This window comes from Ambystoma mexicanum, chromosome 7q, assembly GCF_040938575.1.
Source record: "Ambystoma mexicanum isolate Mex_15411 chromosome 7q, UKY_AmexF1_1, whole genome shotgun sequence".
NCBI lineage: Eukaryota > Metazoa > Chordata > Amphibia > Caudata > Ambystomatidae > Ambystoma > Ambystoma mexicanum.
The window spans coordinates 561,590,781-561,615,128 of NC_090941.1; the positions used below are offsets into that span (position 1 = coordinate 561,590,781).

The window sequence follows — 24,348 nt, forward strand, 5'->3', positions numbered from 1 at the left end:
GTGATAGCCTGCCATACCGCCAGATGTTGAGTCAACCTGCCTCCTACAGGTGTCCTGTGAGGGAAGTCCTCAGAGTGGTTTTGGGGCGGCTGATGCAGATGCCGATGGTAAAGAGGCACCTGCTGTTGCTGCGGCTCTTGAATATCTACCTCGTCCACCTCGGGTAGTTCTTCTTTGTCCCCTTTGAGTCGGTCGTCCACTACCACTTCCGAATGCTGAGTAGAAGCGAAAGGAATTGCCCCTCGCAGAGGTACCTGTGGGACGAAAAGGTGTCTGACGGATTGCAGCTCCTAGGGATTTTGCTGCTGCTTTTGAAGTTTGCAGTTTCTCTAAACTGTCATCCGCCTTTTTCCCGAACAAAGAAGAGCCATCGAATGGCATGTTCAAGAGCCTGGCTTGCACAACCAAAACCAGGGGCAAAACCAGACTTTCTCAACCAAGCAAATCTCCTGGTTGTTGTACTTGCTGCCATTGCTCTGCTGATACTGTCAGCCGAATCAATGCCCGTCTGGAGGGATTCGCACATAGCGTCTTTACCGTCCTGTATAATATTCAGGAACGCATCCCTTTCTTCTCCCTCCGGGATGCAGTCAGCCGCTGTAGAAGCACACTCCCAAAGTGTATGGCTGAATCTAGCAAGGGTGCAAGTAGCATTAACAGATTTTAACGCCATGCTACATGCCGAAAAGACTTTCTTTGCCATAGCATCATATTTTTTTATCGTCCCTGTCCTGTCCTGTGGGACGGTAGGATAAGCCGTCTTGACATCGATAGAGGATGCTGCCTGTACCACCAGACTTTTTGGGGATGGGTGTTTAGACAAAAACTCTGGGTCTGTAGAGGATACCCTGTACTTTGTAGACAGTTTTTTATTTACTGCTGGTACGACATCTGGGGTTTCCCAGTTTGTCATGATCTTCCTCTGAAGAGCTTTATGAAAAGGCACCACAGGATCCTCCTGTGGGCCTTTGTCAAGAATATCCGTGAGGTCATCTTGTTGGAAAGATTGTGAAGGTGCAGACCACCCCATAAACTCTGTGATCCTGGCCATTAAGGCTCTATGGGGGGTTTCAGCATGTTCCCCCGGGTCTGGCCTAGCAAACTCCACCTCAGGGGAGGTGTCTAACCCACTTGCCTCATGTAAGGAATCATGAAGATCCTTTAACCTGCGTTCTTCAGAGGAAAATTCCTCTCTAATTGGGGTTACAGGTCCCTGCAACTCAAATGTGTCTTCCTGTTCAGACAATTCACCCTCTCCCAATATTGAGGACATAGTTCTCAATTGTTCTGAACTCATAAAGGGTGTAAACCCCATTTCCAAGGCAGAGGGTGCTGAACTTGTCATAATCGGCCTCGAAAACGTCGATGCCGAAGGCTTCGAGCGTGGCGTCGAAAACAAAGGCGGAGGCCTCGAAGACCTCGACAGAATTGGGATTCTACTCGACAGTCTCGAAGCCGTCAAGGACCTGGGGATAGTCACTGGGTGTGTCGTAACTGTGACTTTTCTTGGCGTCGACACCGGTGTCGAAGCTGGCATCGAGTCGACAGACTCGTGTGTCGAAGGTCCCTTCGACAACGGCGTTGAAGACATCGACCTCGACGGAACTTTCGTCGACGGAACCTTCGAGGAAGGTTTGGAGGTCATAGTCCTGCTCGAGGGTTCGTGACGCGCTCGAGAGGTTTCCTTCGCCGGGTACTGCGACTCGCTGCGTTTTTGGCCTTCGGGTCTTTCGACCAGAGCATCGCTCTCGGCAGTCTTCGAGGGGGTCGAGGCCGCTTCCTCGAAGACGCTCATCATATTTTTGCGGAATTCCTCCCATTCAGCCCGGGAACTATGTTTCGTGGGGCACGGGATTCTCTTTGGCGAAACAGAGGAAGAGGAAGACGGAGAAGGGGATCTTCGACGTCTCCTCTTCGAGTGCTTCGATCTCGAGGAGTGATGAGACCCACTCCGAGATCTGGAGCGCGAATGGTGACGAGGAGACGAATGTCTCGACTTCGTCGACGAAGAAGAAGCTTTAAAAGTCTTACCTTTCTCCAGCTTCACCCTACGCTCCTTCAGGGCCTTAGCTGTCATGGACATACAGTCCTTGCACTCCGAACAATGGTGTTCAGCTCCCAAACACCACAGACAAACTGTGAGGGTCAGTCAGCGACAGCTTTTTCCCACAATCTCGGCATTTTTTGAAGCCGGATCGAGGTGTTGTCGGTTCCGACGAAGAAGCCATCGAGTACGGATCGAATAACTCGAGGTAAATAGGTTTAACCTGACAAAACTGAGCAACGGTATTCAGAGGCACTGAGTACGTGCGGAAAAACGGAACTGAGCAACGGGCGCTGCGCGCGGCCTTTATAGCCAGGATGACTTCGGCGTCGATACGGCGGCTGTCGAGGGACATCGACTCGAAGGAGGTCGACGCGCAGCGCCCTCTAGAGAGAAAAAATTTTCCGAGGCCAGCAGAGCTGGAAGGAGATATCTAAGATGAGGAATGCGTCGGAGGACACAATCCCTTCGAACAACAGTTACAGGTAAGTAACATGTTCCTTCTCCAGCATGGTGTCTGGCATGGATTCACATGCTCATGAATAAAGAATACATAGAAGTACACACATGCACAACCACGGGAGGTGGCAAGGCTCAACATACGCTTCTCTTACCTCCTCACCAGGCTCACCTCCAAGCGAACAGGTTGCGCAGCACTGCTTGGCCGACTCTGGACTCCTGCCTGGTATCCTTGTCGATGCACTAGAATTTCATGAAGGTGTGTGTCGACCTCCACTTAGCAGCCCTGCAGATGTCCAGCAGGGCACCCCTACAGGAACGCCGTAGTAGCTGCTATTGCTCTGGTGGAATGGGCTCTCGGACGGCCAGGTAGCCCCAACGCGAGATAGTGAGTGATACAGCCGGAGAGCCACCTGGAAATGGAAGCCTTGGAGAGTGCCTTCCCATGAATCACAAACAGTTGATTTATTCCAGAAACTCTTTGTGAGGGCCACATAAAACTTCAGCGCTCTAGCTACATCCAGTGAGTGCAAAGTCCTTTCAGTCGGCGACAAAGGCGTCGGAAAAAAAACAGGTAACACCAAGGGCTCGTTTAGAGGACAGTCCGACGGCACCTTGGGCATGAAGGAGGGGTGCGTCCGCAGCACCACCCTCGTCTCATGGAAAGTCAAGTAAGGTGGTTTACAGGAGAGGGCCTGGATCTCTCCCACTAGTCGTGCGGAGGCGATGGCCACAAGGAAAGCAGTTTTCCACAACAGAAACTTGAGCGGTGCAGAATGCATAGGCTTGAACGGCGGTCCCATGAGCCTAGTAAGCCCCACATTGTGCTCCCATGCCAGGGCCGGAGCCTTCACCGGCGGAAACGAGCGGAATAGTCCCATGTCAAATTCATTGACCAATCAGTGTGACCACAAGGATGGTCTCCTGGGGATCTCGTGTAGCGGGAGATAGCCGCCAGATGAACCTTGATGGAGGCATGGGCTAGCCCCACTTTGGCCAACGACAGCAAATACGGCAGCACCTGCGGTGCCGTGATTCGTAGAGGGTTGATCTTCTATGCATGGCACCAAACGGCGAACCTCATCCATTTATGCCCGTAGCATTTCAAAGTAGACAAAGCCCCAGCCTTGGCAAGCACCTCCTTGCAGTTCGCTGGGAGATCATAGCTCCCGAACTCGAACACTGCAGGAGCCAGGCCTTCAGGTTCAGCGATCCTGGGATGTGGGGTGCAGAATTGTGCCTCCTTGCCCGGTGAGAAGATCTGCGCTGTCATGCCAAGAAGGTCCGGGTACCAGATCTGCCTTGGCCACGCTGGTGTGACGAAGATCATCCTGCATTGGGACCGTCTGAGTTGATTGAGGAGTCGAAGAAGCAACAGCAACTGAGGGAACGCATAGAGAAACAGGCCATCCCAGGGGAATGAGAATTCGTCCCCCAGGGACCCCAGCTGGGGAAACCTGCTGGCGAACCTCCGGCACTTGGTATTTGTCACTGTCACAAACAGATCGATTTGGGGATTGCCCCATCTGCAGAACAGGCGGTCCACTAGGTCCTGCCGAAACTCCAACTTGTGGCAAGAGCGTAGCTCCCTGCTGAGAGAGCCGGTGACTGTTCTTTACTCCTGCCAGAAGAAACGGAATGAGGAATATCCCCTAGGCGACTGCCCAGTGCCATAGGTCCTGCACCTCTTTGGAGAGTGCTGGGGCTCCGGTGCCCCCCTGCTTCCTGATGTAAAACATTGTGGTGGTATTGTCAGTGAGGACCCGCACCACCTTGCCCTTGAGGGACGGAAAGAAGGAATTGAGGGCCCAAAACACAGCTCGAAGTTCCAGCACGTTGATGTGCAACGACTTCTCCTCCGGCAGCCACAGGCCTCTGGCGTGAAGACTTCTGGTGTGAGCTCTCCATCCTTCCAGGGAGGCGTCCGTCGTGACCATCGCCTGCCGTGGTTGGGTCTGGAAATCCACACCTGCCGGCAGATGAGAGCGCCCTCCCCACCACCTTATCACTCGACGGAAGCCCTCGTCGAGCGTGATCTTGTCATGGAAGCTTCCCGACACTTGTATCCAACGGCCACCGAGGAACTCCTGTAAAGGATGCATCCGTTTCAGTTTCCTGCAGAGTCTGATGAGATAGATGCAGGACGACAACAGGCTAAGCAGAGACTTGATAGTCCACAACCATGGCGATCTTCAGTGCCAACAGACGTTGTACCTTGCCCAAGATGGCCGCTATACTCTCCTCCGACAGTGACGCCAGGCAGGACACAGTGTTGAATCGGGATCCCAGAAACAGCGCGTCCTACGATGGATTCGAGCAGGACTTTGCATAGTTCACTGAGAACCACAGATCCGTCAGTAGGTGCACTGTCCTCGCCGTGTGGTCAACGGCGATGTTCTTTGAACTGGCTCGGATGAGCCAGTCATCCAAGTAAGGGTAGACGTGGATCCCTTGTAGTTGCAGATGCGTCGCCACCGGCGACAGGCACTTGGTGAAAACCCATGGCGCAGACTTCAGTCTGAAGGGAAGGGCTTTGAATTGGTAATGCTCCCCCTGAACGACGAAGTGCAGAAACTTGGTGTCCCTTGCGAATTGGGATATGGAAGTACACATCCTCCAAGTCCAGCAATGACAGAAAGTCTCCCTCTTTGAGCTGTCCAAGCACGTGCTGAAGAGTGACCATCCAGCACTTTTGGGACTTGATGTATTTATTTAGTTGTCGGAGGTCGGGGATGGGCCTCCAGCTCACGGTCTTTTTCAAGAGGCAGTACCTTGAGTACACTCCAGGGCCGCTTTGGGGCGAGCTCTATTGCGCCTTTCGTTAGCATGGCCCGCACCTCCATGTGGCATTCCTGCCAGGCCACCGGTGGTATTCGGGGACAATTCCGTTGAAATTCCAGGGTGTGTCCATGAGCAAGAGCATCCAGCACACAACGGTCGGTGGAAAATGACTTTCACCCGCCGACGAAGTTCGCCAGCTGGCCTCCCAACGGGGTGCATGGGTGGGGGCCAGATGCCACAGCCGGTTCAATCCTGCTTGGATGTCAAAGGGCCGCCCTGGGGTCCCTGACCACGACATCCTCCTCCAAAAGCCTTGGAACAGCCCCGGTTGGTTTCTCGGGCAGAGGAGCGGGAGGGATGGCAGTAGGAAAAGGAGCTCTCGCCGAAACCTTTGGAAGATCCTTGGGACTTGCCTCCTGAGGGCCGAAAGGACAGTTGAAGAGTGCCCAAAGCAAGTGCATTCTCGGTGTCCGTCTTGATGGCCTGTAAAGACTCATCTACAGCCTTCCCAAAGAGGTTGTCTCCGTCAAAGGGCATGTCCAAAACCGTCATCTGAAAGTGCTGATGAAAGTTGGTGGCCCTGAGCCAGCTACGACAGCGAAGACAAACGCTGATGCCCATCTGGCGGAACCCTGCGTTGGCCATGTCCGTGGCTACCGTGATAGCGTGGTCCAACGCCACCTTGCCTTCCTGCAGAAGTTCAAACACTTCTGACCTCTTGTCATCTGGAAGGAAGTCCAGGATGGGAGCGATCTTGAACCATAGCTCTTGGTTGTAGCACGCTACGACGGCGTTGGCCGCCTTGATTGTAGTGGACACAGTAGATAACCCGTTGTTCCATGGCATCTAATTTCTTCCCTGTCTGGATGGGTGGATGCTGCCGAGGAAGAAGCACAGACTTCTTGGCCGCTGCCGATAGCACAGAGTCCGGCAACGGTTGGGCCCGCAAGCACATGGGCGCAGAGTCTGGCACTCTTTACTTTTTCTGAAGGCGATCCCTCTTCACCGGGACAGTAGAAAAGTTCTTCATGAGGGACAAGCCTTCGTCCCAAATGTCATCCAGGAGTGGGACCGAGAGGATGGTCTTTCTCTTTGCCTCGCGATGGGTGGCAATGAGGCGGAGGGTGCCTCTTCCCCTTCTTAAACACGAGGACTCCCAACACTTGAACGTGTGGTAAAAATCTGAAGATGGCTGCCTGAGGAGGGGCTTAGGTAGAGGGCAGTCATTGGCTGGGGGCAGTATGACCCAGAGTTCAGTGATTGGTTGTTAAGAGAAAGAACAGTTCAGAAATTAAACTGATTTTTTGTTTACCGAGGATTCCCAGCCTGACGGGGAATATTCATGAGCATGTGAATCCATGCCAGACCCCATGCTGGAGAAATTCGGGTTTCTCATTACGTTGCATTTACCTAATCTTATAGTGAAAAGCTATGTGCAGGGCAATAGCAGACTTAGAAGACTGTGGCCATAACCAACCTTTACATTTAAAGGGGAATGCATATATAGTGCAAATAACTCTGGTCTCTTCACATTTATTTATTTATTTGGATTTATTAAACGCCCAGCGGCCCGGAGGCATTGTGACGCTGTTACAGAATATTCAACTTGGTGCATGGTATAAACATTGGTTACAGGCAAAAATATGTGTATTATTACAATACAAAGGCTGTTCCATGGTTACAGTGGAACAGTGTAGGAGGCAGTAAAGGATGGTACACAGCTTTGTTTTTAGCGCTTTTCTCAATGTGAGGAGGGATTCTTCATTTCTTAGACTGGGCGGAAGGGATTTCCAGGCTTTAGGGGCTAGGACTTCAAAGCTGGTTCCACCGGCTTTGGCTCTGTTGAAAGTTGGGATTGAAAGTTGGTGTGAGTATTTGTTGCGTTTAGGTCTGTGGGTTGGCGCTTGATGTATTCTCTCTACCAGATAGGCTGGTGCTATCTGGGCAAGGCATCTGTGTGTGATTGTGAGGGCTTTGAAAGTTATGCGCTCTTTGATCGGGAGCCACTGGGCATCTTTTCTTGCCTGGGAGATATGCTCTCTCTTAGGGATGCTGAGGGCTGCTCTAAGGGCATTGTTTTGTGCGATTTGCAGTCTGTTGATGTTGTTCACAGAGGTGCCAAGGAGTAGGATGTTGCAGTAATCCAGTTTTGCTCCAATTGTGGTCTAGCAATGTTTAGGCAGTTCTTTGGTGATAGGTATGGTTTCACTGCATTTAGGATTTTTGAGGTGAGCACTACTGAGGATGACATGGCGCTGACTTACCTATTCATGGATAGAGTGGAACCAAGGTAGACGCCATGGATTTTTACTGTCGCTGAGGTAGTGATAACTGTGTCTTCGATGATGGAGTTATACAAATCATCTAGTCTTTTTAGGGCTCCTTTGGGGCCTACCAACAGTATTTCGTTTTCCCCCCCATTTAGGTATAGGCCATTGGCCGCCATCCAGGCCTGGATGCGGGCATATATGTCTTGGAGGGTGATGAGGTCTTGCTCGTAGATGCCGGTTAGTGGGACTAGAATGTGTGCGTCATCGGCATAGTTTGTAAAGGCTATGCCGAATTCTTCTAGGTCACTGAAGAGGGGGAGGGTGAAGAGATTGTAGTGTCGGGGAGGTACATGAGCCTTGTGTAACTCCACAATCGATGGGTGAAGGGATGGCAGATGCTTGGTCAGAGAAGATTCGTCGCTCGACCATCCAAGGAGGTGGTGATCCAGGCGGTGGCTTCTTGGGAGAAGTAGGCTGTGTCAGTCAGATGTCTGCAGAGGATCTTGTGATCAACCAGATCAAAGGCCGCTGAGAGGAGTAGGAGGAGTGATGTTTTGCCTTTGTCCATAGCCTCAAGTAATTGGTTCTTGAGGTCAAGTAGAGCGGACTCTGTGCCATGGCCATGGCGGAACCCCGATTGCCTTTTTCCGGGGATGTTGTGTTTCTCTAGGTAGGACTGAATCTGTAAGTATGCAGCCTTGCCTAGAATTTTCAACAGGAATGGCACGGTGGTAATAGGCCGATAGTTGTTTGGGGAGTCAGGGTAGGTTTTTTTAGTAAGAGCCGAACTAAGGCTCCCTTAAGGGTGGGTGGGACGGTGCTGTTGGCGAAGGAGGCATTGATGAAGGTGTTGACAAAGGGGGCAAGAGCTGTGGCACAGTCTTTGATTAAGTTAGCTGGGCAGATGTCACCTTTGCATATCGATGGTTTAGTGTGTTTCATGATATGAAGGACTTCAGGGATTGTTACTTCCCTAAATCTGAAGGGTTTGGGTGGATTTTTGCTGTGATTAGCATTTCCCTCTGGTGTGTTGGTGGAGGGCTTAGGTGGTGGTGAGCTAGTTTTAGGCAGTTTGTTCAATTGGGTTTTGATTTTGTTTTTAAGTGTATTGATTTTGTCTAACATGGCATGTTGGATGTTATACCAGGTTGCACATTTCTCGGTGGGTTGTGCCGAGGTGGGGGAGTGAGGGGGGGCAGGTGGGGGAGAGGGGGGTTGTAAGCTCATTGTATATGGCGAATAGCTCTTTGGATTGTGAGTTAGCCTTCTCTATTCTGGCGTTGTATGTGGCCGCTTTGGCTGTGGAGATGGCTTTTTTGTATTGTTTGGCGACAGTGAGGTATGTCTCCCTTGTGAGAGGGGAGGGATTTGTTTGCCAGGACGTAGTGCTGCTCTTTTGGTGGTCCGTGCATCCTTGAGTGAACCAGGAGTTAACAGTATTTTTTTGGCTTTTTTCTTTTCCAGTGGGGCTATGGTCTCCACTATCTCTTTAAGAGTGGTGTTGTAGATCTCAACTAGTGTTGTTGGGTCGTTGGAGGTAGGATGGGCGAGTGCTGAGGTTTCCAAGAGTGGGAGTAACCGGTCTACAGTGAGCAGTTTCTTTGATCTGGCCATGGTGGCTGGTACAGGTGGGTATGGGTTACCTCCTGTTTTTCTTGGTATGAAGAAGTGCAGTAGGTGGTGGTCAGGCGAGGGGTGTTAGAGCTGATGTGAGCCGCAAAGTTATGGTCGGCGATCCAGTCTAGGATACCACCTTTGGTGTGGGTAGGTTCGTTCACTTGTTGGGTGAAACCTAAGTCTAGGAGGGCTTTCCTTTTTTTATCTTTTGGGTCTTTGAACCCTAGGTTGAGGTCCCCTAAGAGTATGACTCTTGAGTTTGCTTTCAGGTTGTCTCCTAGGATGTGGGTGATGTTGGATTTGAAGTCTAGAGTTGGGCCTGGTGGGCAGTAGACAATATGTATTGTGATGGTGTAGGTGATGGAGATATTTTAGCTGATAGTGCGTCAAAGTTATCAGCTTCATTAGTCTTTAGCTGCCTAGCGTTGAGTGTTTCCTTGAGGATTAGAGCGACCCCTCCTCCTTTATTAGAGGTTCTGTCTCGGCATAGGATGATGTACTCTGGTGGTGAGGTTTGGCAGATAGCTGGTCCGGAGGCTTCATGTAGCCAGGTCTCGGTGATAGCTAGTATGTCTAGGTCCTGAATAAGATCATGGATCTCTGTTGCATGTGCTGGTAGGGAGCGCGTGTTAATGAGTGCACAGTGGAACTGTGTTTTCTGGTTGTCCCTTTGCTTAGAGTTTGCATGGGAACTATCAGGGGTGTTGGTTTTGCTTGTTATGGCTGGAGTGCGGGTGTCGGTTGGTGGTGTTGGGAGTGCGTTGCACGGAGGGTCTTAGTGTGGGATGCGGGGCGGGCAGAGCGGCAGCCTAATCTCTGGTTTCTCACATGGAGATGCATGGGGCGAGTGTTAGTTTGTGTATTGATATGTGGTTTAGGGGGAGTGGTGGTGTGTGAGAGAACACTACCCGGGCAAGTGATGATGTGACTAGGAGTAGTACTGCCCGTGCAGAGCGCTGGTAGGAACGGTGTGGGTGGAATATTGTGGGAGCAAAGGAGAGAAGGTGCCATATTTCAGTGAGGTGTACTTCTCGGGTGGTGAATATGGTGATTTAGAGTGGGTATAGGCTTAGGTGATTACTAGTGGGTTAGGCGCTGGGTGCGAGAGAGTTGCAGGCTAGTCCAATGGGTAGTCGGGTGGAGGTGGGCTGAGTGCGGGTTGTAGATCACATGTGGGCTAGACCCCGGGGCAATGGTGGGCTAAGCAGGTACACAAATCACCTGTGGGCTAGACCCAGGGGCAATGGTGGGCTAAGCAGTTACACAGAACACCTGTGGGCTAGACCCAAGGGCAGTAGGACAGTGGTGGGATACTAAGGTGGTTGGAGTAACTAATAATCTAATCAGATGGCTATGCCCGGGGTTAACATCACAGTCCATTGCGGTGGACAGAGCAGAGCATTACACAGTAGCATGTAGCGTAAACAATAAATGGCACGTTCAATGATGGAATACAATATTGCTGCTCAAACCGGAGCATATACGGTAATAGACAGAGCTTTGTACATAGGCGGGCTACAAGTGTTAACATGTTAATGGTGCATGGTGACAAGGTAAGCCATTATATTCGGCGTGTTTTCAAAAACAAACGTTTAGGGGGTCCTGCAGCATTGTGATTTGTGGCGGCATTAATGAAAAAGATATTTAGACATTTGTGGGACGGTGCAATAGTACTGTGAGGATAGCGGTAGCCAGTACCTAGGATGAGAGGCGATCACCAAGCAAGGGGTTTGAACGTCGGTCTTGATGGCACTTTATTCAGTGCATGGCGCAGGGCAGTGGAGCGCAGCGGGTGTGTGGTTCAGCAGGGCAAAAGCTCAGTGGACGGCATGAAGGTGGGTAGGCTATTTCAAATCATGCCTGACAAATGACTACTAGGTTATTCAAAGCACGTTTGGCTGGAGACAATAAGATACGCTTAGTTAAATATAGGCTAAAGTGATAGTTCTGAGCAGCAGCTATAGTTAAGGCTAGTGGCAGATAGGCAGTGCAGTGTGCAGCATCTCAGTTACGTTCGGGTGTAGCTCAAATAGGCAAGGTGCATAGTGGCATTACAATGGGGAAACTGAGCGGAAACACAGTTTGTGCAGCGCCAGATGCAGAGTTATGCTTAGAATGTTTAACGAAAGCAGTTAAGTTGGAAGTTATCCAGAGTTTTATAAAAGCTCAAGGTGTGTTGCTTACCACAGAGGGTCTAACAGCAAAGCAAGTTAAATAACAGTGGGGCGAACAATATATGCAAAACACTACTCTGTGGCTAATACGGATGCAAGCATTTATAAAGCAGATTTGGCAATAGCAATGTTAGGGTGTGTAGACAGCGACCCTTAATGCAATAGTTCCATCCATGAGACTTGCTGTAGGGAAGCCATAGCTTATGGCTTTTACGAGAAATATGACAAAGTTAGAGTTTTTATGGGTACCTGACCAGCAGTGTGGCTTGTGCTTCCGAGATGCTAGTGTTCCTTTACAGCTGCTGTGTGCTGGTTGATGACAGGCAACTACCTTCTGAGGCACTGACCAGGCACAGACAGGCTAAGCCTTGTAGGCAGTGCCTTAGGGGCAGGATGCTGGATCACGCCTTCCGGTCGTGCCGGGAGCAGGAAATAGGGACATAACTGATGGTTGCTAAGCAACCTTAGTAAACAGAAACTTCGCTATGTTGCGGCGGCCATTTTCGAGTGTGGGTAGGCTCAACAAGGCGAATGGCGGCAGCGGTAAAGACCAGGACTTGGCCCAAAGGTGGCCGTATTGGAGGAGCAGGGCACCTGAGGCTGGTGTGAGGTAGTCTACCGTGGATTCAGCACACGGGACGAGGCTAGGTGATAGGAACAAAGCTCTTTAGTTGTCTCGCTGCACCTCTGGGTGCTGGCTGTGATTTCCTGGTGGCGGGATAGCTGCTCCTGCAGCTATCTTGGAGGCGCTCCTGCCCTGATGCAGTGCTGGTGGACACTTCCCTCCCCACATATGAAGGGGATGGAAGCGGGGGGCAGAGCCATGCAGTCCGGGGGAAAGTGGACTATGGACCAGGAGTACATTAGTCTGTTTCAGTAATAAACATTTCCTTTTTCCACCCTTGATGCTTCAATGGAAAGCACATCAACAAAGCAATAGGCATCATTTGCCAAACCTGGCCAATAATTAAGATTTGTCTAAAGCAACAAGTAATCAGATTCCACTTCTATGACAGAGGGTCTCACACGTCCCTTCATACATTAGTGTTTTAAAAATAAGCATCTAGGTTGGCACAAACCTTGTTTAAAAGAGGTAATAGACCCATCACTTTTTGGTCCTATCACAACGTGTAGTGTGGATCTGTTGTTTATAGAAGTCCACAAAACAATGTATGCTGTAAAGCTGTCCAACCAGCCATTATAAAACCAAACTAAAAATAAAAGAAAGATATCTAACCTTCATCTTGTCCTTTGAGAAATCTTCGAGTGCACTTTAGAAGATTAGATCGCATTCTTGTCAGGTGATCCAAAAGATTTGTTCTGGGTATGTCATAGGCATTTCTGAAGGTCTGAGGTTTCAAATCCTGCAGGTAAATTAAAAAAAAAAAAGAATGAAAATACAACAGCTGTTCTTATTTACAAGTGTTGAAAAATGTAAAAGTAACATTCGTACTGCAACAGAACAATTCTAAGAAGTACTACTGTGCATAAATGTGGACACTAAACATCAAAATGGAGTAATATATCAAACGACAACATTTTCAATAGTAGTTTATGGATTTAATACATTTTTTTATAACAAGCCCAATACCGTACCTGAGGCCAGTTTCTAAGCGCGTATCTGGGATTCAAACCTGTTTTCAAGACCAGCGCATTGCCCCTGTGCTATACTCAGTTCAGTAAGGCGTGGGGATCCAATACGTGTATCTAGTAAACTGTTTAAGATGCATTTATTTACAAAAACAGTACTTACTCTATTTAGTAAAGCTATTTGAAAACCTGCATACTCCTTCATGTTGAGGTCCAGAAGTCGATGAGGGATTTCACCAGTTATTCCTTGCAACAGCTCCTTAAAGTCCTTCCGTTGTGCAAGTGATAGAGCATGTGATCTGCTCCTCACCTTAATGCCAATCTCTTGTACAACCTTTTTGCCAACAGATCCTATTACTCGATCACACTCTGTTTTGGCCTAAACAAAAAGATTGAAAAACATAAGACAGGTGAGTACAATGGCATATCAAACGTGAACTGTACATTTCTATGTTCAGAACATAGTCTAGAGCTTATCCTTGCCGCGAAATATCAAAATATTGTGCACCGTAACATTGTGGTATTTACCTGCACAAAGAAAGACATCAACTTGGGTTCAGCAATTCGCAGTCACAACTTCATAATAGGTATGGCAATTTGAGGACAAACCGCATGCTATAGATGGAGTTAGTCATACTTATATTAAGGGGTGGAGCAGCTGCAGCACCACCATATTTACAAATAGTGTAGCAAAATGGAATATACTTTAAAACCCATACACGTTTAAATATTCCAAACCCAAAGGTTAAACTGATCAAAAACCTGAATAAACATTGGCTTGTTGATATTGAACTGACCACTGCTGAGGGAAAGTGACAGTAGTACTTCCCTTAAGAATATTTTAGATTAACACTTGTGAATCCTCGAGTATATTCCTTTTTAACATAGATAGCCATTAACATTCTGGAGTTAAAGAGGAAAGGAAATTAAGTTTCAACTGATTTGGTATGTACTGTATGGAGACAACTCTGCACAAGCCTGCAGTGCTAGCCTTAAAGTAAGCTGAAGGGATTCAGGATAAGCGACTTTAAAATGTATGTAAGCATTGTTAGGATAAGGGAACACAAATATATAAATTTTCTACGGAATAGTATTTCAGCTGTTTTGAATTTTGTATATTGGCACTTATCTGAGCGATTGAGGAAGAGTGCCAAAGGGAAAACTAGCCCATAGGTATGGCAGCAATTAGTCTTTGGATACTGCTGAACCAAATAAGGGATGAGAGATTACCAACAGTCTGGGGCGTTGCTAGGGGGGGGGGGGGCTAACGGGGCCTATAGCCCCTGATCTTTTGATTGTAGCCCCGGATAGAATCTAAGGAGCTACAGCCAAAAGACTAGCTAGCCCCCAGTCCCAACAGTTCCGACATCAGCTTAGCCCCGGGTCTTCGAGACCTAGCAACTCCCCTGGCACAGTAGTAAGGTATGCACGCAGACCAACCCTTCATTAGGGCATATCATTATGATTTAGAGGGCCCCCAGGGACATATGCAATTACATTACCAGCGAGGACCAAGATGAGGACTTACTCAGGGTTTCGGGGCAAATGGAGGTCAGTGAAACAAGAGGGGGAAGCTAAAGTGTCGGTCACTGTAAATCACAGTTTAGATGCTCACACCATGTTCCAATACAACCTTTGGAATCACTTTTAAACATTCTCATACAAAATGCATATTGTGCACAGCATTCCGAAAGCAATCAAGAGCAAGTAATTCTCCCTCACTCCTCCCCCCTTGTCTCCCACCTCCACTCCCTCCTCCTCTCGTCGTGACCTCCGCAACGTCAACCCTACTCTCTTCCTCGACTCCTGTTCTCTCCCCCCCCTCTCTAACTTCGCCTCGCTCTCAACGGACAACACCCTCTCCTCACTGTCATCCTCTATTACCACCAGTCTTGACCAACTCTATTCTCTTACTTCCTTTTCCCCCCCTCACACAAACCTTCCCAACCCTGGCTCTCTTCCCACCTTCTGTCCATGCGCCGCCTCCTCCGACGCTTCTAACTACGGTGGATCAAATCCCCTTCTCTGACCAATCAATCCTCTTATTTCTCATAGCACTCTCTCTATGACTCTTGCCTCTCATCTAGCAAGCGTTCTTACTACTCTTCCCCTCCTTCATTCACAAGCCTCTCATCCTTGCCGCCTTCTTTCCCCTCCTACTTCTGACCCTCCCACTACCTCTCCCCTCTCTCCCTCCGACTTTGCTAACTTCTTCTCATCCAAAATTCTATCTCTTTGCTAGAACATCCTCTCCTCTCCTTCCTCCTCCCCCTTCTCCCTCCCCCTCTCCCAGCTCCGCCAACTTGTCCACCTTGTCTCCCATCACCCCTGCATGTGTCTCCCATCTCCTATCCAAAACTCATCCCAACGCCGCCCCCTCTGATCCCATCCCCACTTCCCTCATCCCCAAAATGTACCCTCTCCTGATTCCTTACCTAACCGCCTTCTTCAACACCTGTCTCTCCTCCTCCACCTTTCCTTCTGCTTTCAAACACGCCACCATAATCCCTATCCTGAAGAAACTTTCTGCTAGCCCTCTCCTTGCCTCCAACTCCCTTCTCCCCTTCATCTCAAAGCTCCTTGAGCGCCTAGCATACTCTCAACTTTCTGCACTCTTCTCATCAAACTCCCTTCTCCCCACCTCTCAATCTGTTTCCGCCCTAAACACTCCACTGAGACTGCCCTCACCTACGTCCTCAACTCTCTCCTCACTGCCCGCTATGCTAAGCAATCGTCAATTCTCATCCTCGATCTTTCAGCAGCTTTTGACACGGTAGATCATCCCTTACTTCTCAGCAGTCTGTCCTCTTCCAGCTAAAGGCTCTGTTCTCTCTTGGGTCTCCTCATACCTCTCCAATCTATCCTTCAACGTCTCCTGGGGCGGCCGTACCTCTTGCAGCCTCCCCCTGAACTATGGTGTCCCTCAGGGATCCATGCTAGGATCCTTACTTTTCCCTCTCTACACCTCCCTTCTCTCACCAGTAATCTCTTTCAGCATTTCCCACCACTTCTACACTGATGACAACCAACTCTTTCTTTCCTTCTCCTCCTTCACACCTGACCTCCACCACACTCTTTCCTCCTGCCTCACAGCCATAAAAAACTGGATGTCATCCCACTTTCTTTCCCTCAATACTGACAAGACTGAGGTGCTATTCTTCCCTCCCAACACACTCTCTCCTTCCCTCCTCCCTTCATCCACTTTCCACCTTCTAACCTCCGGTTATCTACCCTTGCCTGCAATCTTGGCCTCCATCTGGTCTGGTCTCTCTCTCCTTCTCCACCCACATCTCTCTAACCTCCCGAACCTGTCGTCACCACCTCTTCAACATCCGCAAGATCCGCTCCTCTCTCACATTCCATGCCTCCAAACTCCTAATCTCCTCGCTTATTTTCTCCCGCCTCTTCTACTGCTCCTCACTCCTCTTTGGATTCCCTGTCTCTCGCCTAACTCCCCTAAAATCCAACTACCACTCCTCTATTTGTACTCTAGGTCTCCTCGGCCCTCGAGACTCCATTTCTTCCTCTCCCTCTCAACTCAACTGGCTTCCCCTCCTCTCACAACTGACATTTCATGTCCTCTGCCTTGTCTACAAAACTCTCCATGACCTTCCCCCCACCTTTCTTCCCTCCTCTCTTTTTATTCACCCTCCTGCTCTCTCCGCTCAGCAGACCTCTACCTCCTCTCTGTACCCCCAGCCCCATGTACCTCCTCACGCTTCCGCTCCTTCCAACTCTTGGCCCCCCCCAAAACTGGAACTCCATCCCCATCCGCTCCCCCCACCTACCCATCCTTCCGCTCTTCCTTAAAAGCCCTTCCCGCCCCCACCCCCCCCGAACTCCCCTTCCCTACCCCTCTCCCCTTCTAACTCCCCTCCCCCCCTTTCAGGACCTCAAATTTGCCACGGATACCACTTGAACTTTAAGGTCACCAGACCACTCCACCTTCCTTTCCCCGTCCCCCCTTCCTCCCACTCCCAGACCACAATACAAACTCTGGAACCCCCTTCACCTTCCCCCACTCTGCCCCTCCTCCATGTAAATTTTTCTACATGTTGTTCTAATGACTTGACTCATATTTGTAATATGCTTTTCTTACTCTTGTACTGGTTATATTGTAAATCGCTTTGGCTTAAAGCGCTATATAAATTCAATAAACATAAGTAAGCCATTTAAATCACTAGGATCAGCTCAGTCTTTAGCCATTTAAGATGGGTGTTAACAACCACCTTGACCTTCTGGCAATATAGAAACCCAACCTTTGGTATAAGTCTGCACTACACAGGTTTGTAGCATGTGGAGCAGCCAGGCTGATCTCAAGAGGGGTCAAAGTGAGCTGTAGGGGGAGTTACACAGAGATTCACAGTGACGAGTATTCAAATAAACTTACACACAAGGTTTCTTGAGTAAACAATTTATTTACCAGTCAGTTATAGTAAGCCTTCTTCAAAAGGGAGCAATATAAACCACACAAATACACTCCAAAAATACACACTCTTAGTTATCTAAATCAGCAATTACCCATTTGGGATGTCACACAGGGAACAAGTTACTTACCTGTAACGGTTGTTCTCCAGCATGGGTCTGGCATGGATTCACATGCTCATGAATATTCCCCAGTCAGGCTGGGAATCCTCGGTAAAGTAAAAACTCAGTTTCAGTTTCATTTCTGAACTGTCTTTCTTTTCACAACCAATCACTGAGCTCGGAGTCATACTGCCCCCAGCCAATGACTGCCCTCTACCCAAGCCCCTCCTCTGGCAGCCATCTTCAGATTAGGTAGCACAAAGCGGACCAAGAGAAAAGCTGCAGAGGGGTAGGCAGGAGGGTTTGCATGTGAATCCATGCCAGACCCATGCTGGAGAACAACAGTTACAGATAAGAAACTGGTTCCTTCTCCAGCATGGGGTCTGGCATGGATTCACATGCTCATGAATAAAGAATAAATAGCAGTACACACATTCACACCCTCAGGAGTTGGCAAAGGCTCAACACAAGCATCTCTTACCTCCTCACCAGGCTCACCTTCAAGCGAACAGGTTGCGCAGCACTGCTTGGCCGACTCTGGACTCCTCTGTGATATCCCTGTCGACGCAGTAGAATCTTGTGAAGGTGTGTGTGTCGACCGCCACATAGCAGCCCTGCAGATGTCCAGCAGGGGCACACCAGACAGGAATGCCGTAGTTGCAGCGATCACTCTGGTCGAATGGGCTCTCGGACAGCAGGCAACGGACGGTTTGCCAACCTGTGACAATGGGTGATGCAGCCGTAGAGCCACCTGGAAATGGAAGTCTTGGAGAGGGCCTTCACATGGTTCACAGGGCCAAAGTTCATGAAAAGTTGTTATACCTTCCAGAAACTCTGTGCGGTCCACGTAGAACTTAAAGCACTCTAGCCACATCTAGCAAGTGCAAAGTCCTCACGGCCGGCGAAAAAGGCATCGGAAAAAACACAGGCAACACCAAGGGCTTGTTTAGATGAAAATCCGACGGCACCTTGGGCATGAAGGAGGGGTGAGTCCACAGCACCACTCTCGTGTCGTGAAATGTCAAATAAGGTGGCTTACAGGACAGGGCCTGAATCTCACCCACTCATCATGCAGATGTGATGGCCACGAGGAACGCCGTCTTCCACAACAAGAACTTCAGTGGAACGGTCGGCATAGGTTCGAATAGAGGGCCTATGAGCCTAGTCAGCACCACATTGAGTTCCCACGCCAGGGCTGGAGCCTTCACTGGCGGGAACGAACAAAACAGTCCCTTGAAAAACTCCTTAACCAGACAGTGAGACCAGAACGATGACCGTCCCGGCGATATGGTGTAGCGGGAGATAGCCGCCAGATGAACTTTGATGAAAGCATGGGCCAGTCCTGCTTTGGCCAACGACAGCAAATACGGTAGCACCTATGGAGCCGTGACTCAGAGGGTCGATCTTCTGTGCAGGGCCCCAAACGGCAAATCTCTTCCATTTATGTCTGTAGCATTTAAGAGTAGATGATGCTCTAGCCTTGGCAAGGACCTCCTTGCAATCCGTTGGGAGGTTGTAACCCCCGAACTCTAATGCTGCAGGAGCCCGGCCTTCAGGTTCAGCGGTCCTGGGTCATGGTAGAGAATTGCGCCTCCTTCTCTGGCTAGAAAATCTGTGACCACCAGAAGCTTGACTGGAGGGGACGTTGCCATGCTGAGAGGGTCTGGGTACCAGATCTGCCTCGGCCACGCCGGTGCGATGAGGATCATCCTGCACCAGGACCGTCTGAGTTGATTAGTCGAAGAAGCAACGGCAATGGAGGGAAGGCATACAGAAGCAGGCAGTCCCAGGGGAATGAGAATGCGTCCTGCATACTCCCCCGCTGGGGAAACCTGCTGGGGACCCTCCGGCACTTGGTGTTCGTTTATGTCGCAAACAGGTTGATCTGGGAATTGCCCCATCTGCGGCATAAGTGATCCACTTGGTCCTGCCAAAGCTCCAACTCGAAGCAAGAGCGCACTCCCGGCTGAGCGCGTCAGCAGCTGTGTTCTTCACTCCTGCCAGATGAAACAGGATGAGGAACATCCCATGGGCGACTGCCCAGTGCCATTGGTCCTGCGCTTCATTGGAGCATGCCGGGGACCTGGTGCCCACCTGCTTCCTGATGTAAAACTTTTCAGTGGTATTGTCCGTGAAGACCCGCACCAACATGCTCTTGAGGGATGGAAGGAAAGACTTGAGGGCCAAAACACTGCCCGCAGCTCCAACACGTTGATGTGCAACATTTTCTCCTCCGGTAGCCCCAGGCCTCTTGCGTGAAGACTTCCGGTGGAGGAGTCTATCCTGACCATCTCCTGGTGCAGTGGGGTCTGGAAATCCGCACCACCGGATAGATGAGCGCAAACTCCCCATCACTGTATCGCTCGATGGAAGCTCTCGTCGAGTGAGATCTTGTCCTCGAAGCTTCCTGACACTTATATCCAACGAGCATTGAGGAACTCCTGCAGGGGACGCATCTGTAGCCTGCACAGCCGAATCAGGTGGATGCATGACGAAATGCCGAGCAGAGACTTGATGGACCTCACCTTGTCGATCTTCAGGGCCAACAGCCGTTGTACCCTGCCCAAAATGGCCACTACACTCTCCTCCGACGGAGACTCCAGGCACGACACTGTGTTGAGTCGGGATCCAAGACAGAGCGTCCTGCAATGGGGTCAAGCAGGACTTAGCAAAGTTCGCCAAGAACCCCAGATCCATCAGTAGGCAAACGGTTCTTGCTGTGTGATCGACTGCGATCTCTTTCGAGGTGGCCCGGATGAGCCAGGCCAGTCGTCCAGATAAGGGTAGACATGAATCCAGTGTAGTCGCAGCTGCACCGCCACTGGCGCCGGGCACTTGGTGAAGACCCTTGGCGCTGACTTCAATCCGAAGGGAAGGGCCTTGATTTGGAAATGCTTCCCTTGAACCACGAAACGCAGGAACTTGCAGTGCCCCTCGTGGATGGGGATGTAGCAGTATGCATCCACCAAGTCCAGCAACAACAGGAAGTCCCCCCACCCCCCCTTCCAGCTGTCCGAGCACGTGCTGAAGAGGGACCATCTGGAATTTTTGGGACTGGATGCATTTGTTTAGTCAACGAAGGTAGAGGATGGGCCTCCAGCCCCCGATCTTTTTGACAAGGAAGTACCTGGAGAACATGGAGGCCCAGAGCCTCTTTGGGACGAGTTCTATTGCACCTTTCCTTAACATGGCCTGATCCTCCAGCAGCAGCTGAGGGACGTGGTTCTCCTGCCGAGCCACCGGTGGATCTGGGGACACTTTTGTTGAAATTCCAGGGTGTGTCCATGGACGAGAGCGTCCAGCACCCAACGGTCGGTGGAGGTGGTCTTCCACACGTTGACGAAGTTCACCAGCCGGCCTCCCACTAGGGTGCTCGGGTGGGGGCCCAATGCCACGGACGGTTCAGAAGGGCTGCCGTCTCAGTCTTTATGGCTTGGAGAGACTCATCCATAGCCTTCCCGAATAAATTGTCCCCGAAGGGCATGTCCATCACATGCGACTGAACGTCCTGCCAAAAGTTGGTGGCCTTGAGCCAGCCACGACGAAGGCAAACGCTGTTGCCCATTTGGTGGAACCCTGCATCAGCGATGTCCGTGGCCCCCGTGATGGCATGGTCTGACGCCACCTCACCTTCCTGTAGAATTTCCAGCGCTTCCAACCTCTAGTCGTCGGGGAGGAAGTCCAGGATGGGAGCGATCTTGAACCAAAACTCCCAGTCGTAACAAGCCACGATGGCGAGGGGGCGTTGGCGGCTTTGATGGTAGTCGCTGCAGACTAGATGACCCGTCGTCCCATGGCACCTAACTTCTTGCCCTCGCTGTTCGGTGGGGTGGAGGCCGCCGAGGCTGAACCACCAGAGCACTTCTTCGTGGCTGCCACAGACACCAGAGTCCGGAGAAGGCTGGGCCCGTAACCACTTGGGCGCAATCCCTCTTCGCCGGGGCTGTGGAATGGCCCTTGATGAGAGACAAACCTTTGTTCCAAATGTTATCCAGGAGTGGGACCGAGAGGATGGTCTTCCTCTTCGACAATCTGCGCTGATATAGGAAGCCCTCCTTCTCCTTGGGAGCGAGCTGAAAAAGTTCAGATGCTCTGGAGATCATCAAGTGGAACGAGCCAATCTCATTCAGCAGTGAAGATCTGGGCGGCGGAGATGGGAGGTCCCCTAACCCACTGCCGTCGTCCGTGCCTGTGTTCGGCGTGTCCAGGTCCATCTCATCCCTCGAGGGGTCGGGGGGGGGAGGGGAGGGGAGGGTGGGGTGAGGGGGGTGGGGGTGCCGGAACAATAGGCATCCTTGTCTGAATCTTAGAGACCAGCGTATGCAGTGCAGTGTATGCAGGCCCCTGTCGCCATGCTGCTCTTCCTCGACCGTGTCCTCTCCGTCATCACCTTAGTAGGCACGCTCGTCGTAGGGCCTGCTCTCTACGTTACCATCCTCCTGTATGGTTTGTAGAAAGGGGAGCTCCTCCTCAGGAAATATCTGTACCCTTGAGGGCCACTGCAACCCCCCCCCCCTTTTCGTTGCTTCCAGCGGTGAAGGTCTCGGGGAGATGACGGGCATCCTCTTCTTTGGGGTCTTCTGTATGGGCCAGAACGCAGCCTCTCTCCTGGGATGAAGGGACACCGTGGTCTTAGGGGGTCGCGTCCTGCGGGACCGTCTTGGCGGCCTTCACCAGAGACACCACCACCCCCTCGATGGAAGTCTGGGGCTTCGCCGGGTGCACCTAGGCCTTCACGGTCGGGGCCAGAGCCTTGTCCTGGTTGGCCTTCTCCTTAGGGGGAGGGTTCGAGTCCCGCTACCCCTTGAACTTCTCCAGTAGAACGGACTTGGGCCTCTCCGCGAGTTTGCCCGGATGATCAGACTTCCTCTAGGTCGAACATCCTGAGCGTTGGCTGGAGAAGTCGAACGAGCCCTGGCCACCGAGGAGCCTGTCGCAACGGCGCTCCCGGTGACAGTGGAATCACAGTGCTTAGCCTTCTGTTGGATCCGCATGGGAGGGGTGCCCTCAAAGGTCTTAAAAGCCTGCTCAGTCTTCGTGGAACTGGGAGAGGCATGCAGTTGGGACCCAACCAGAACAGGGGCCTTGGGCTGTAACCACTCATTCAGCTGCCTGTGCCGATCCTTCATCGTGCGAGGGAGCATCTGTTGGCAAAACGCACAATCCTCCTTGTGCGTCGGGTAGAGGCAGTAAAGGCATGCAGAATACTTATCGTCCGAAAAGACATTCCGCGAGTCGCAGCTGGAGCAGATCTTGAACAGGGTAGTTGTATCCTTCTCCTCCGACATGGTCCACGCAGCGTAGGCCTGAAAGAATCTTGTGGAAGCCTCCACGAAGAAACTATGAAATTCGCCTTTGAGGGGCGCTGAAGAATCAGAAAACGGGTCCCCATTAAACGGATAGGTTGATCGACGGAGAACAAGGCAAGATTGACCGGAAAATAGAGCAATACTCTTCCAAAAGCGAAAAACGCAGTAAAAGCTTGAGAGCTAAACACGAGGACTCCCAAACCTTGAATGTGTGGTAAAAATCTGAAGATGGCTGCCTGAAGAGTGGCTTAGGTGGAGGGCAGTCATTGGCTGGGGACAGTATGACAAAGAGCTCAGTGATTGGTTGTTAGGGGAAAGACAGTTCAGAAATGAAACTGAAACCGATGGGATTCCCAGTCTGACAGGGAATATACATGAGCATGTGAAACCATGCCAGACCCCATGCTGGAGAAGCATGACCTACACCCTTAGGTGACTTCAACAGCTAGGGTGCTGTTGGCATTAATATATCACTGTTGCATTTAGAATATTCTTGGGAGTAGTGTTAAAGAGAAGAGAGTTCAGAATAAACCAAGTACTCACACAGTTATTCTTAAGTAGGTAAGTACTTTCTAAACAACCCCCAATGCAAAGTTAGTTAACCCTTTCCTGGAAGGAAGGCAAACACATAAGCAGAAGAGAGAAGAGTCATTCAGGGAGCCTAGGCCAGCTAATGTTAAGTTAGCAAAAGTTAAGGTGAACTGAAGCATCTTGCTGGTAAGTAGAACGTCTTTTCCAATGTCTAAAAAGTAGGGCCACAAGCCGATTAGGCTTGTGAAGTAAAGAAGCTGCAAGCAACTACAAATGCAACCAAGCAAGTTTCCAATGAGGACAGGTGGCTACACAACAAGAGGCAAGTTCTCTTAGACTTTACAGTACCTTTAGGTTGAAGAAAAAGTGCAGCAGATGACTTCTGCTCCTGTACAGCTCTGCAGATCTCGCTGTTCCTGGGCCTCATTCGTGGGGACAAGAGGGAGGACTTCTGGGGACTCCTGGACTGCAATGGGACGGTCACCGCTCGCAACCGGCAAACTTCAAACAAGTGACTGTTTGGTGTTTCAGCTCCTCACGTCTACAGCAAATACCAACACCGTGGATCCTGGGTGTCGAGATGGGCTTTCCTTGCGTCTGGGGCCCGCACTCTGTTGAGGGGGTTTAGGCACGGACAGTCCTGCTTCCTGGCAGTCCAGAGGATATTCCTGGAGCTTGTGGCCAGCTTGAAAACAATGCACACAAACTGGTGTTCATCTCCCGGGCTATCCTGTTCCAGCAACGACTGCATTGGATACTCGACTAGTGTTTAGGATGTCCATGTGGCTTACTTTGGAGTTAATTAGTCCCACCAACTCAAAGGGAGAAGTCGTTCTTGCGGTAGATTCTCCATCTATACGAATTTGGAGTTGCAACACAGCAGCAGGGCTTCACCGGGCAAATCAAGGGTCCAGGAGTTGCAGCAGGCATCCTCTTCAAGTTCTTCTTCGGATTCCTTCGTCCAGTGGTCGACTCGGCTTCCCAAGCCAAAAAGCCTTGCATTTTATGCAGCTAACTCCCATTCATTCCAGCCTAGCTGTCAGTCA

The 24,348-nt window shown here is 50.6% G+C and overlaps 1 protein-coding gene across 2 annotated transcripts in view; it reads right to left on the reverse strand.

Annotated features, from left to right (window-relative positions):
- Positions 1 to 24,348, reverse strand: part of INTS6 (integrator complex subunit 6) — a 1,045,054-nt gene that overhangs the window by 313,696 nt on the left and 707,010 nt on the right. For both annotated transcript variants that reach the window (XM_069640441.1, XM_069640442.1), the window contains exons 12-13: positions 13,099 to 13,314; positions 12,583 to 12,709 (exon numbers count right to left, since the gene is read on the reverse strand). In XM_069640441.1, the coding sequence (XP_069496542.1) occupies positions 12,583 to 12,709; positions 13,099 to 13,314 (343 nt within the window). The remainder of the gene's footprint in view (positions 1 to 12,582; positions 12,710 to 13,098; positions 13,315 to 24,348) is intronic.